We start from the raw sequence: 13,307 nt of genomic DNA on the forward strand, positions 1-13,307 counted from the left end.
AGGTTAGCTTGCTGGAAGGCCCTGAACACAGGGGAAGAGGGTGGGTGGCACTCACGTGGCGCGAGAAATAGTAAAAGCTCAGCATCATGACGAACATCATCACAGTCATTGAGTACTTGGAAGGCACCAGGGGCAACCTGCTGGACAGACAAGAACACGTGGAGAGTGCCTCTGCCACCCTCCAGCTGCGCTGCTTGCTGTCCCTGTGGGCTCCAGAAGCTCCCCCCCCCCCAATCCCCCAGCATGTCATTAGGCTACTGGACTTGGAATCAGCAGTAGCTTGGCTTCCCTGGACCCAGTCTAATCACACGAGGCTGCTCTCCAGATGCTTACTGACGCTGCTGCATCTGACACACCCAAGAGGAGCTACTGCTGCACAGGACATTGAAGAAAGGAAAGAGACTCCCTTGCAATGGGACCAGGGGTATAATCTTGCTGTGGCGTTTTTCTAACTTTGACCATAGTTCTGTGTGGACTTATAGTTACCTTCCACCACTGTATACAGGATCTCATGTGTCCCAGGCTGGCCTTGAACTCCTGACCTCCTGCCTCCACTTAAAGATTACAGGAAGACACCAGCACTTCCGATTTATGCAGCGCTGAGACTCCAAGGCTTTATCTGTGCTGTGGCAAGCATTCTACCATCTGAGCTGTGTCTCCAACCCCATAGGTCTATTCTCAACCAAATCCAAGTAGTTTTCTAAGTGGTTATAGCAATGTGTACCAGCACCAAGTTATGGCTTTAATTTGTGTTTGGGTTGTTTGTTTTGTTTTCTTTCCCTTATCTAAATGCCATGTGTTGCTGTCTATGTAAGACTTTTTTCCCCTGTCCTTAAACTCTTTAGACCAGGCTGGGATTAAAGGTGTGTACCAGCACTGCCTAGCCAATTTGACTTACTTTAGGAAGGGCACCTTCAAGTCCCCTAATCATCCTCCATTAGTACTGTCTTTGGAAAAAAACAAAACAACAAACAAACCTTACCTCAGGATCTGCTCAACTCACTGAACCATAAAAGTCTAAAACTTTAGGATACATCTTAGAGAACGTCAGTGTTCTCAGAAGGAAGACAGCTCGGTGAAAGCTGACCTGCACCAGACTCCAAAGGGGAGTGCCCACCACCACAGATGGGAGCCAAGTCTTAATTTCAACTTAGTCTTCCTTCCCCATTGTCCTGCCAGCCCGTCAAGTGCAGCTGCCATCCGACAGTCTTCCTCAGCTCCAGCCTCTGCACCCTGCCTTCCCCACACACAGCTGTCTCCACTCTTCTGTCCCCGATGCAATAGAGACCCAGATGGCCAGGGCCACACTGTCCAGCAATACCAGAGAAATGCGTCCCTCCTCTATCTGGGGTACCTGCGACTGTGCTCCACTTGCTGCCGCCTATGGGAAGGGCTATGGATGCAGACAAGGTGGAGATGCATGGCTTACCTGTCAGTGCCATTGAGCGCAGGGGCAGAGAGTATCTGCATCTTCTCTAAGGCCACCACAGGATAGCTGTTGAGCAGATAGTAGCACATTCAGGCCACATCACATCTGGGTGTGACAGGCCAAACACTGAGGTCCCAAACCTACTCATTGAGAGGGAAAGGACCACTCTCAACAACCAGTGCATATCTGTGAGAAGCCCTGAACCCTATGGCCCATTTCCGTTTCTCTTATGAAAGCAAGGTAGAAAGCCAGCCCAGCCCAGGCACATGACCTTGAGACAGGGACGGGGAGAGGAAGACCCGTGCACACCCTCAACCAGGCTTCATCTTACTCCTGTTCCTGAAAGCGCTTGTGGTCGTATTCATCAAAGACGGGACACCAGGCATACAGGTTGATGGCAGTCACTGCGCCTGTGACGAGCAGCATGAGCGTCAGCTTTACCATGTGGCTGACCTGCACCAGCATGATGGTGGCGATGAGGGACAGCACAGCAACGTAGTTGTAGTACTTGGGGTTCTCCATACAGCCACCATCCAGCTCCATCACGGTTGTCACATTGTAAGGTCCCATGTAGTACTGGAGACAGCTAAGCTGAAGGTCGGGACAGTAGGGAGGGAGGGAGGGACGGGTGAGAGGGAACATCAGTGGCAGGGCAGAGGGCTTTGTTACGGCATTGGTCATTCAGCTGGCTCCCTCCACAGCGCCCTCAGATGAGAACTCTAGTAGAGAGTGAGCATTCACATTACGACTGTCCCGAAGAGCCTTATGATCTCGTGTGATATCCGGAAAAACTCACTGTGTATTGTTAGCACTGCACCTGCTCTACAGAAATCCCGAAGACAGCAAGTGGTAAAAGGAGCCCCAGGCTCCTGGTCACACTGTAAAAGAGGCTGGATGGCCAGTCAGAATCTCTTGGGTGACAGCTATTCTGCCACCAGGACATCCCGACCTTCTGTCCATCGGTTCCATACACTACTGTCCACCACAGTCAACAGGAAACACATCCCTAAGCTAACTAAGCCTGAGTAACCTGCCGCTCACCTGGCTGTGGGTAAGGACATGGCATGTGCTGCCACGATGTGCAGGACCTCTGTCCACCCCTCCACAGGTCCTCCGACCCGAATGGCAACTTCACATGTCTCCTGATAAAAGGGATCAGGGGCTTTGTCCTGCATGCAACCCACAGACCTGCTGCACGCTGGAGCTCTGACTCCTCAACCAGGGAGGTGTCTGGTTGCAGCCCTCCAGCTTTGTACTGAAAGCATTTCCGGGAGTAAGTTGGTAGAGTACAGCATGTACTACATTCTCAGGAGAAGGACTTGTGAGCGTGCGCACACTATTCCCAGATTAGAGCAATCCAGAACGATCGGTGACGGCTCCTGCCCCCTTTTCCTCACAAAGTATCAGGCTGCCCTCTCGTGGGACCCTAGCTCTCCATGAACTGAGGCAAACAAGATGATCCTGTCTCCCCAGAGCCGCCTGGGCTCCTGAAGCTGTGTTCTTGCTCGGTCACCTCAGTGTAAGAGGGCTTCCTGATGAAATAGGCCCATCTCCTTGGCCCAGTGGGTCCCCAACACTGCCTCTACTTCAGAGGAACACAACTCATGAATGCTCATATCGTACACCTTATGCCTTGTGATGGAGGAGGACATCTCAGGTGTGTGTGTGTGTGTGTGTGTGTGTGTGTGTGTGTGTGTGTGTGTGTGTGTAGATGCATGTGCTCTTACTTTTTTGTTTTGTTTTGGGTTTTTTGTTTGTTTTGTTTTGTTTTTTGTTTTTCGAGACAGGGTCTCTCTGTGTAGCCTTGGCTGTCCTAGACTCGCTTTGTAGACCAGGCTGGCCTCGAACTCACAGCGATCTGTCTGCCTCCCGAGTGCTGGGATTAAAGGCGTGTGCCACCACACCCGCCCTACTTTTTTTAAAGACTGGGTCTCCTACTGGCTCAGTTCAACTCAATAAGTTGGCTAGCCAGTGAGCCCCGGAGACGCCAGTGTCTTTGCCTCCATCACTGAGACTATAAGCATACACCACCATGCCTGGCTTCCTTCACATGCATTCTGGGCACGAAACTCAGGTTCCAAGCAATTCACCAGTTGAGCTATCTCCCAGCCTCCAAAACTGCTTCAATTTTTAACTGTTACTATGTGGCCTAAAACAAATAAAAAAGCCCTTTCTGAACTTTAATTCCTTCAAGTGAAACTGCAGATACCAGTGCACCTAGGCAAGGGCTAGGCGCACTGCATGGTGGGAGCGATGAGGCTACAAAGAACTAAGCCAACCCGGGTGTGGTGGTGCACACTTTTAGTCTCAGTACTCAGGAGGCAGAGGCAGGTGGGTCTTTGTGAATTCGAGGCCAGCCAGGTCTACAAAGTGAGTCCAGGAGAAACCCTGTCTGGAAAAAAACAAAAACAAAAACAAACAAACAAACAAACAAACAAAAAACTAAGTCAATCTTGAAAGTTTTCTGAGCACCTACAGGAAGACCATTTCCACCTGCCTGGGATGTTCAGCGTCAGAGTCGTCCACCTGAAATGCTGATGGAGGAACGGCCTGGCAAGCTGACAGCATACAGCCCCTCTCCCCTGGGTGTAGGCCCCCTTCAACCAGGAAGAAGCAGCTCACCATGTCCACAACATTGGCCATAACCAGAATGAAGATCGCCAGCATGGCCCAGGTGTTCCTGGCCCAGCGGGTCCGGTCAATCCACGATGAGAAGGCCACAAGCTTTTTAGGAAACGCCTAGAAGAAACAGGAGTTTCAGGGCTCGAGCCTCCGCCCATCCGTCCTGAACATGTGACTGCTCATGACCTACTGACCTCCTGTTCTAGTCCCAGAACTGTGGGGGTCCCCAAAGCTGCCAGGGTGAGAGTACAAGTACAAATCCTTGAGGTATGTGTGCAGCCCTAGGCCTGCAGGTCATAGCTCCTGGGTAGACGGACACATCCAGCATGTGTGGGCAGCACCAGAGGTGAGGCCAGGGCACGGGGCAGCATTCAGGACTGGCCATCTCCCTTTTCTGGGTGGGTACACCTAACTCCCAGGTCACCTGTCAAGCGGCCTGTTAGACTGGCTTTCCTAAAACACTGCTTTTTCTGGTTTATTCTGGTCAAAAACTACCTGGCCTAACTCTCAGTCTGGCCTTTAAGGTCCTTCCCACAGTTGGCACCGCGCCCCCTGCTAAACTTCGGTCCCTTCGCTGCCTTATTTGTGCTTGCTCATGGCCCACAAGATCCCATGCCACAGAATGGATGAAAACGGGGAGAGAGGTGGGCGGATGGCTAAATGACCCCCACAGACAAGTCTGTCAGGCTTTGACCAGAAGCCCAACTCCATCATTTCCAGTGTCCCTCTGAGCTCAAGCGAAGAGTGCCTCTTACCCTGGGAAAGATGGCGGCCAGCGAGCAGATGGTCAGGATCAAGAGCAGAACCTCCCCAACCACAAAGGTCACGTAGTTGGTCATCAGCCTGTGGCAGAGAGAAGGTGATTGGGGGACAGGGGACAGGGGCCAGCTGAGCACAAGATTGCCTGGTGCCTTCTCTGTGACACCAGGGAACTACTGTCGCTGGCTTTAGCAGAACAAGACGAGAGGCCCTGGCGGAGAAGACTGCAACAGAGGGCAGGGCCTGGGAATGCCACCCTTGCACTGCTAACTGCCCACTGGGACTTCTCCAGGGGCGAGGAGGGTCACAGATGCGCTGGAAATAGCCCAGTAATAGCCTGGGAAGGGATTCTTGGGAATGAGCGTGATGAAAACAGTAAAGAACAGAACACGGAAGTCGTGCCAAGGGCTGCCATGGTGACCTCTGCCTGTACAGGGCCCTCTGAATCCATTTCTTCCCCCTCCACCCCGGGAAATCTGCCTGTTCCAGATCCATTTCACTCCTCCACGGGGAACACTCTTGCCAAGGGTCCCAGAAACTCATGTTGCCAATCGAGAATCCAACTCAAGGCCACCTCTTAACATTTTCTCACTTGGCTAGGGGGAGCTTTTTGGTCCCTGTGGCTTTGTTGACACACGCAGGCCTTAACCGGCTTCTCTTCCCACTCACTCCCCCTTCGTGATCCCAGCGAGCCTCACATTCCCAAGTGGCTCTGTGGGGGCAGCTGCCAGGTCTGCACGGCCTGCCAGCCTCTCCCCTGAGCTGCCTCATGGCTAGTGCCATGTGGGCAACTCCAACTCCAGATTGCTGCTGCTCTTGTGCTGCTCCTATATTCTCTACCTTGGTTAATGTGACTCCAACCTGCCTGTTGCTCAAATGTAAAAAAAAGCCCTGGAGATGTCCTTGACTCTGCCCTTTCATACGCCACAGGGTGCCAGTGACTCCGGCCATCTCTGTCTTGGGAATCCAGCCAGCCATCAACAAAGCTCAGCATCCAGCCCCGGGTCCTCGCCTCCTCTAACTTTGTCTGGCCCAAGTCACCATTGGCTTATCTCAGGCACTGTTTTCTCTCAGCCTGGTCTTGGGTTCTGTTCTTGCACACGAGCCTGTTCTGACACAGTGAAGGGGTCCCCTTCTCAAATCTGTGCCCAATGTGTATCTTTCGGCCAGACTCTGCGGCCAGGAGTATGAACTGTCCTCACTGTCCTCCTTTTCTCCCCACCCCCTCACGTTCCTCGAGAGGCTTGGCTCACTGCTGCCTCCATGTCTGTCTGAAACAAGATCCCTCAGGCAGCACAAGGCTCACTCCCCAGCCCTTTAGGGCTGCTAAATACCATCTTGTGAGTGAGGTCCGCTGTGACCTACAAAAGCCTACAAACCAAAAACTCTGCCAGATACCATCTCCCCTCCTCCCTTTGCCCAACACGTCACTCCTGCACACATACCGTCATGTTTAAATGTCCATGCATGTTCCCACCACCACCACCACCACCCATCTCCCCCAGTGAGATATAAGCATCACAAGAGCCTGTTCTCTGCTTCATCCCTAGGCACAAAGCACCCCTTGTAAACCAACGGCCCTGAGAGCCATGCAGGGTGGGTATCCTCACTTGGCAGATGAGCAGAGCTGGTACTCAGGGTGCCTTCAGGGACCTGTCCTGCCTACAGAGCCTCAGATGGCAGCCAAGTCCCAGGGGGTTTTGGCAGCTCCTCCAACTAACCCAAGCAGGGCTCCACACTGCACCCGCATCGCTTGTCCCCTAATTAACCTTCAGGTAGGTCCTCCACAGCTGAGCCGATTCTGGAATATCCTACCTCACCCCGGAGGACCTGCCACTGACGTCAGTTTGTGTCTAGAGCCGGAAGTCTAGCTTTACTGAGATGAGCCAAGAAAGGAAAGTTCAGTGAGACTCTGAGACTACAGTTGAGGTAATAATCCTACTCTTGTCGCTAGAAGCCTTCTAGCTTGGATGGGTCTGTCACCAGCTTTCCTGGCCCCGCTGAGATCCCATTTGGGGGCTGACTTTACTATGGAATCCAGGTGAGGGTCAGGGAGAGACAAAGAACGGAAACAGGCCAGAAGTACCCCCACCTCTAATGCTGCTGCCAACCCGTACCCTGCTCCCACCCCACCCCTACCCCACTCCTGGCCTGTCAGCCCCACCCTGGACCTCCTCACCAGGGGTCAATAAGTATCTCCACCATGGCTGTGCAGAAAAGAACCACGCAGGAGCAGCTGAAGGCGGCCCCACTCTGCTTCTCCTTCTCCACCGAGTAGCGCGTTTCCATCTCTGGATCCATGAAGCGCATGGTCAGGAGGAACGTGTTTCTCTTCTTTACCCTACCGTGGAAACAAGCCCCGGTGACCCACAAGTCACCCTGCCGTGATTGCTGGGGCCCTGCTTCAAATGACTGTTCCCTGCACCGAGTAAGGGCCAGTGAGGGGTGGCAGCGGGGGGGTGGGGGTGGGGGCGGGGCCTGAGCAGCAGCCACGTACACCTGCGCAGACTCGCGCTCCAGCAGGGCCTCGTTGAGCAGCTGGTTGAGTTCGTGCTCATCCTCAGAGGCATCCACCACTCGGTCTGCGAGGTCCTGGAGGCGCAGCCTGCGGCGGGGGTTGGGGAACGAGGGGTTGTCGGCCTGTAAACCGGGGAGGCAGAGTGAGTGGGACAGATGGGGGAAGGTGAGGGGAAGACTAGTGAAGAGAGGGGCACAGAGGTCACACTTCCTGAGGCCCAGACCCTTTACCCAGGTTCCACCCTGCCATCGTCTCCTTAGCCCCTAACAGAAGCTCTACAGTAACTGTTCTCTAATGGCCATGCCTCGAGGAACAGCAGCCTGGCTTCAGTGGGGCCTATCTAGACTCCAAAACGGAAGCCAGGATGGGGTCACACAGCCATCAGCCGAAAGAGTGACCGCCCAGACCTCTCAGAGCTGTGTGAGTCTGGAATGCATTTGAAGCCAGCGCTGAGACTCCTGGGTTGAAGATCAGTATTCCTGCTGGTTGCTTGATCCCAGACCATTTTATCCCCATCCCCCTGTAAAATGCTGGGGGATGCCTGCTCTGGCCCCAAAAGTCTCTTTCCATGGAGCATAAGCTAGACATGGGTGATACCCACTAGCGGTTAGGGCATGAAGAGTCATGGGTTTCCTAAGCCATGTCAAGGCCAAGCTACATAAAATATGAGTCCACTTCCTGTCAAGAAAATTCTTTTTCTAAAAAAAAGGCTTTTATTGTAAACATATAGTTTACTTTTATTTTATGTTCATTGGTGTATTGCCGACATGTGTGTCTGTGTGAGGGTGACAGAAGCACTGGAACAGGAGTCACAGACCATGTGGGTGCCACGTGGGTGCTGAGAATTGAACCTGGATCCTCTACAAGAGCAGCCAGTGCTCTTAACCGCTGAGCCATCTCTCCAGCCCCAAGGAAATGATCCTAAAGAGAAGCAGCTCTGGATGCTCAAGGAAAAGCCAGCTTCTGGGAATCTCTATCTACCTTCTACAGCATCTGAAACCGTGGGGACAACCCCTGTCTCCTTTCACAGGGGTAGTGGCAGTGGGGCCACCAGCTTCCAGCTGCCAGACCTTTAAGGCAGAGATCACCTTTATCAGAGAGCGGATCTGACAGGTTTCTTAGTAACGGGGGATTCTGGCTTGTCTCTCATCTTTTGGGGCAACATGCTAGCCCTTGCTTGCAGGCTTTTGGCGCACAGAACTCACGGAGTGTGACCTACTGAGAAGGGAGTGTCTAGATAAAACTCCCACCCTGCAGAATTCTCACAGACCCTGAATCTACAAGACCAGGCTACTCCAGCCGGATGATGCCTCAGTCGCTTTTGGGACCTTATTCTCCGTATAACTATATTTACACTGCTGAAGAGGAACAGGACCCGAGCCAGCGGCCCATCCCTGCCTCCCAGCACGGGCTCCCACTACAGCAACCCACTGTTCCCCTCCCTGCCCTGGCCCCACACCCACCTGGGCCTCCTGCTCTTCAGCTTCCTCTGAGGTGGAGCCGTTGGCACGGGCACTCCCATTGGGTTCCTTGGTCTCAATAAGGGCAGGGGAGCTGGGCTTGGAGGATGCTGGCGCTCCGTTTGGCAGGGCCTGCCACAGAAAAGAGCCATGAAGCACAGCCTACTACCTATCCCAGCCTGCGGCTGTTCCATTATTGTTCCAGAAACTTCCTCCTACATTTACAGAAGTCGATGCTGACCTAGAAACTTCACCACCACTCAGTTGGTCCTCTACAATGCTCGTTTTTTTTTTTTAAACCCTGTCATTTTCTACTATCCTTTGCTCCTATGAACAGTTTTCTAACCAGAGAAAAGACTCAATTGCTCCAACTCCTATTTCTCAGGCACTGACTGGATGACAGTGGCCTGGGGTCTCTTTCGGGTGGGACCCATGTCAAGCCTGAATTATCTCCACAAACCAGGGATTCGTGTTTGTTCTTGATGAAGTGAGCCAAACACTGTAAAAGGGGGAGTTAATAAAAGGAATGTTTGCTCGTGCAGTTAATAAAGGGGGGACAGTTTGCTTGTTCAATTCATATCTGTTGAGTCCTGACTTCTCGAGAACCCACATTCTCATGAGGAGGAGCAGGGCAATAACCAAATAGATAAGAGGAAAAAGCAACATAAGAAGATGGGACAGAGTGGGGCCGAGTACGGACAGAGGCTGCTGGGACCAGTCCTAGAGAGGGCCATGGGGGAGGGTGCCACTATGAAGATGCCAGCTCAGAACAGATGTAAAGGAACTACAGGAAAACTGAATGGTTGGCAATACGCTGTGCCCTAAGGAGGGGAGTGACAGCTAAGAGGCCAGCACAGCCAGAGCAGGGCAAGCAGAAGAGAGACGGTGGCAGACACAACGCAGGGACGAGGCCCAAGGCAGGCCCTCAGGACAGCTCTACTGGAAAACTGTATTTGACCCTGGCTCTCCTCTTCCTATGGCCAGCCCCCACTCACTGCATCTCCCTCTCTTGGTATCCATGTCGCTACTGTAGTTTTAGCCACTTCTACGCTTTTCCTTCCGGATACGGTCTTGGGTCATACGACAGTCATCTTAACTCCAATTTGCCACATGTGACACTGCTGTCACCCAGAGCTAGTTTCTGGAAGAAGCTACTGACGGACTTACTGACACGGGACCCATTCGCTTTTCATGCCGCTCTACCTCTTGTTGTGGTCAACCACCAGCCAACCGCTCTATAACCACTCTGTTTAGATGCACTTTTATTTTTGTGAGAACAGGATCTTGCTATACAGCCCAGGATGGCCTTGAACTTGCTTTTATAGCCCAATGAGGTCCTGAACTTGTGTAGCCCACGCTGCCTTCAAATCCCTACCTCAGCTTCCTGTGTGCTGGGACTGCAGGTACATACCACCACACCTGGCTAAGTGCTCTTTTCTAAATCCCTTTCTTTCCTCCTCTGCACCCTTAGAAGTGGAGAAAGGACTCACCGAGCCATTGAGGCCATTTTGAGCTGTTTTCTTCACCTCTGGCTTGGAGGCAATGATGAGGTAGGTTTCGATGCCCTTCTCATCCAGGTAGTCACAGCGACTGCCCCCATCACCAGGCTCCACATCAAACTCCCCTTTCAGGCAGTCCAGGGTGCTCTGGGAGATGTGCACACGCCTGCAGCACAGTGAGAGATGCTGAGAATGCCCCCAGAGACAGACAGTAGACCATACAGCATTGACTGATGCTGGGACCAGTGACACTAGGGTGGCAGGGACCAAGGGAAGCAGATTGGTTGTTAACTGTGTGGGCAGCGTGGCGCCCACTGCTCTGAGCTTCATCCCCAGAGGCTGCTGAATTCCTAAAACAGGAATATCATTTTCCAACCTGGTTGTTAAGAGTATCAGAGAGGAGGCCAGAGAGAGGGCTCAGCAGGTAAGAGCACTTTCTGCTCATCCAGTGAACCCTATTTTAGTTCCCAGCCCCTACATCAGGCAGTTCACAGCTGTCTGTAATTCCAGCACCAGAGGACCCAACACTCCTGGCCTCTGCAGGCACCTGCACATCGTGTGTGCACACAATACAGACACATACACCTATACATAAGTGAAAATATTAAAAGTAAATCTTTTAAGTATCACATGAGGTACCAAGTTTCAATACAGCTCTGAGCTCTAAATTCAAGAATTCAGTTCTCTCCACCTTGCCTCCCGTGCTGCCAAGAGGACTGAAAGCCACACAGTCACTGAGGAGAGAACAGGCACAGCCTTTAATGAGGCCCCAAAGGCTGGAAGATGGGTTAGGCCCTCCTGCAGCCTGCCCAGAGTCAGGCACCTGAGGGTAATCTCCTAGTCACAACGGCATGTGCTGGTTAGATTTTTTTTTTTTTTTTCAACTTCACACAACCTAAAGTTGCCCAGGGACTGGGAATTTCCACTGAGGAATTACCCAGATGAAACTGACCTGTGACCATGTCTGAAAGAAATTATCTTGACTGATGACTGATGAGGAAGGGTCCAGCCCACTGTGGGCAGCACCATTCCTAGGCAGGTGGCTCTGAACTGTACAAAAAAAAAAACTAGCTGAGGGGGAGGAGGAAGAGATTGAGCTAGTAAACGCCCACGGTTTCTGCTTTAGCTACTACTCTGACTCCCCTTAACGATAAACTGGAAGTATAATTATAGCAAGCAAATCCTTTCTTCCGCAGGTTGTTTTTGGGCAGAGTGTTTTAACGCAGGAACAAGAATAAAGCTACCACACAGGAACAGAAGGTGGGAACATTGCTTCTGGCAGTGATGGGATTTGGGAACCCCTTGTTCCTCGTTAAGGTCATAGCCCTGAGAGTAGAGGGGATGGCTCCCCCTCCCTTGGTCCTTATAACCTCCCCACTTGGAAGGAGCACTTACCCTGGGATGCCACCAGCCTCCATCTTGTTGGCCACAGTGACATCGGTGGACCATACATCGTACTGCCAGCGCTTCTGGCCGAGCACCCCGCCGAGCACAGTGCCTGTGTGCACCCCAACACGCATGTCCACTCCGGTCTTGGTCTTTTCCCTCACATACCTGCCAGGCACAGAGAGGTCATGCTGGGTGAGACATGGCATCATGGGGTGCCCAGCAGCCTTTACCCTCGAGGGTGGAATCCTCCAAGGGACAGCCAGGACCTAGCATGTCCCCTCTGGCTTTCTGCCTGAGCTGAGTGGCCTGCACCGGGGTTAGCGGAGCCCGGAGCCCAGATTCGGTGATGACAGGCACGGGGGGGGGGGGGGCGCAGTGACTTCCTCCAGGGGAGCCCCTTGTTTCTCTCTCCTGTCCCTTATTCATTCGTGCAGTTAACGTTTCACTGTGCGTGTGTCTGGTGCATTTCCACATGCTGCAGACCCAGAGGTGAATGAAAACTGCAGCCAGCTCCTTGCCCGAGAAACTCCAGGAGCGACACACACAAAATTCAGAGATCTGCTGTCAGGTCCAAAAGAAAACTCGGGACAAATGGGTGCGGTTCCTACCAGCGTACCAACGCGCATGCTGGCCTCCAGGAGCTGTCAGCACTGTGAGTATCTGCTCTGTGGCCCATGGCGCGTCTCACCCCACCCCCACCCTAAACTTCTCCACCTCGTGGGGAGGGGGGAGGGGGCTCGCCCTGGCGTTCTCTTCCTGTATAACCTTGCTGTTTTGACCACGCACTCTCCTGCCTCCACTTTCTTGCTCCATCCTTCCCACCCCCTTCCCTTCCTCTCTTCTTTTCCTTTCTTGCCTCCCACCCAACCCCCCATAGCTAAATCCAGCCTGCTGTGCCATGTACCTTGGATTACTTTCTCTCCCTGCCCTGGACCCTGCTCAGAAGCTTCTGGCTGTGCTCTCCCTCATATCTACAATGAAATCCTCCCCCTCAAACATACCTTGGAGCAGTTGTATCCTCAGTTTATATTTGCCTGCTGGGTTAGAAGGGAGGCTGAACCTGTTTTGTTTGGTTGGTTATTTGGTTGTTGTTTTTGTTTTGAGACAGGGTTCCCCTGTGTAGCCTTGACTGTCCTGGACTCACTTTGTAGACCAGGCTGACCCCGAACTCACAAAGATCTACCTGCCTCTGCCTCCACCTCCTGAGTGCTGGGATTACAGGCGTGCACCACCGAACCACAGTTCAGCTGAGGCTGAACTTTTTAATCCTAATCTACTGACTGTGGAGGAAGACAGCAGGAACACGAGAGGGGCTTCAAGCAGGAAGTCTGGAAAGAATTCACAGCTGCCCAAAACCGGGATGCATGGGTGGCCCAGGCTCTGACCATGGCGGGCAAAGCCTCCTGGAAGCTTCCTTTCCTAGTTTCTCCTCCATGGTTTGGTTCCCCAAGCTACCACACAGGGAACCTACCGAGGCCTGCCTTTCCAGGGCTCTCCAGGCCCATGTGGAGCAGTGATAAGATGCAGAGGTGAGAGGAAGGGAGTTTGCCACCCTTAAGCCTGCAGAGCCAGGGTTAGGTTACCACCCCTCCCCCACAGCATGGGACAAACTCTGCACTGATCTGTTTAGG

General features: G+C 52.8%; 1 protein-coding gene across 6 annotated transcripts in view; it reads right to left on the reverse strand.

Annotated features, from left to right (window-relative positions):
- The window catches only part of ADCY3 (adenylate cyclase 3), a 78,227-nt gene that overhangs the window by 4,936 nt on the left and 59,984 nt on the right, over positions 1–13,307 (reverse strand). For 5 of the 6 annotated variants that reach the window (XM_084793415.1, XM_084793417.1, XM_084793414.1 and 2 more), the window contains exons 7-16: positions 11,683–11,841; positions 10,279–10,453; positions 8,792–8,920; positions 7,308–7,450; positions 6,990–7,151; positions 4,807–4,894; positions 4,052–4,168; positions 1,761–2,020; positions 1,430–1,495; positions 56–140 (exon numbers count right to left, since the gene is read on the reverse strand). In XM_084793415.1, the coding sequence (XP_084649541.1) occupies positions 56–140; positions 1,430–1,495; positions 1,761–2,020; positions 4,052–4,168; positions 4,807–4,894; positions 6,990–7,151; positions 7,308–7,450; positions 8,792–8,920; positions 10,279–10,453; positions 11,683–11,841 (1,384 nt within the window). The remainder of the gene's footprint in view (positions 1–55; positions 141–1,429; positions 1,496–1,760; positions 2,021–4,051; positions 4,169–4,806; positions 4,895–6,989; positions 7,152–7,307; positions 7,451–8,791; positions 8,921–10,278; positions 10,454–11,682; positions 11,842–13,307) is intronic. The other variant, XM_084793418.1, reaches the window with a different exon arrangement.

This window comes from Acomys minous, assembly GCF_964271855.1.
Source record: "Acomys minous genome assembly, chromosome: 8".
Taxonomy (NCBI): Eukaryota; Metazoa; Chordata; class Mammalia; order Rodentia; family Muridae; genus Acomys; species Acomys minous.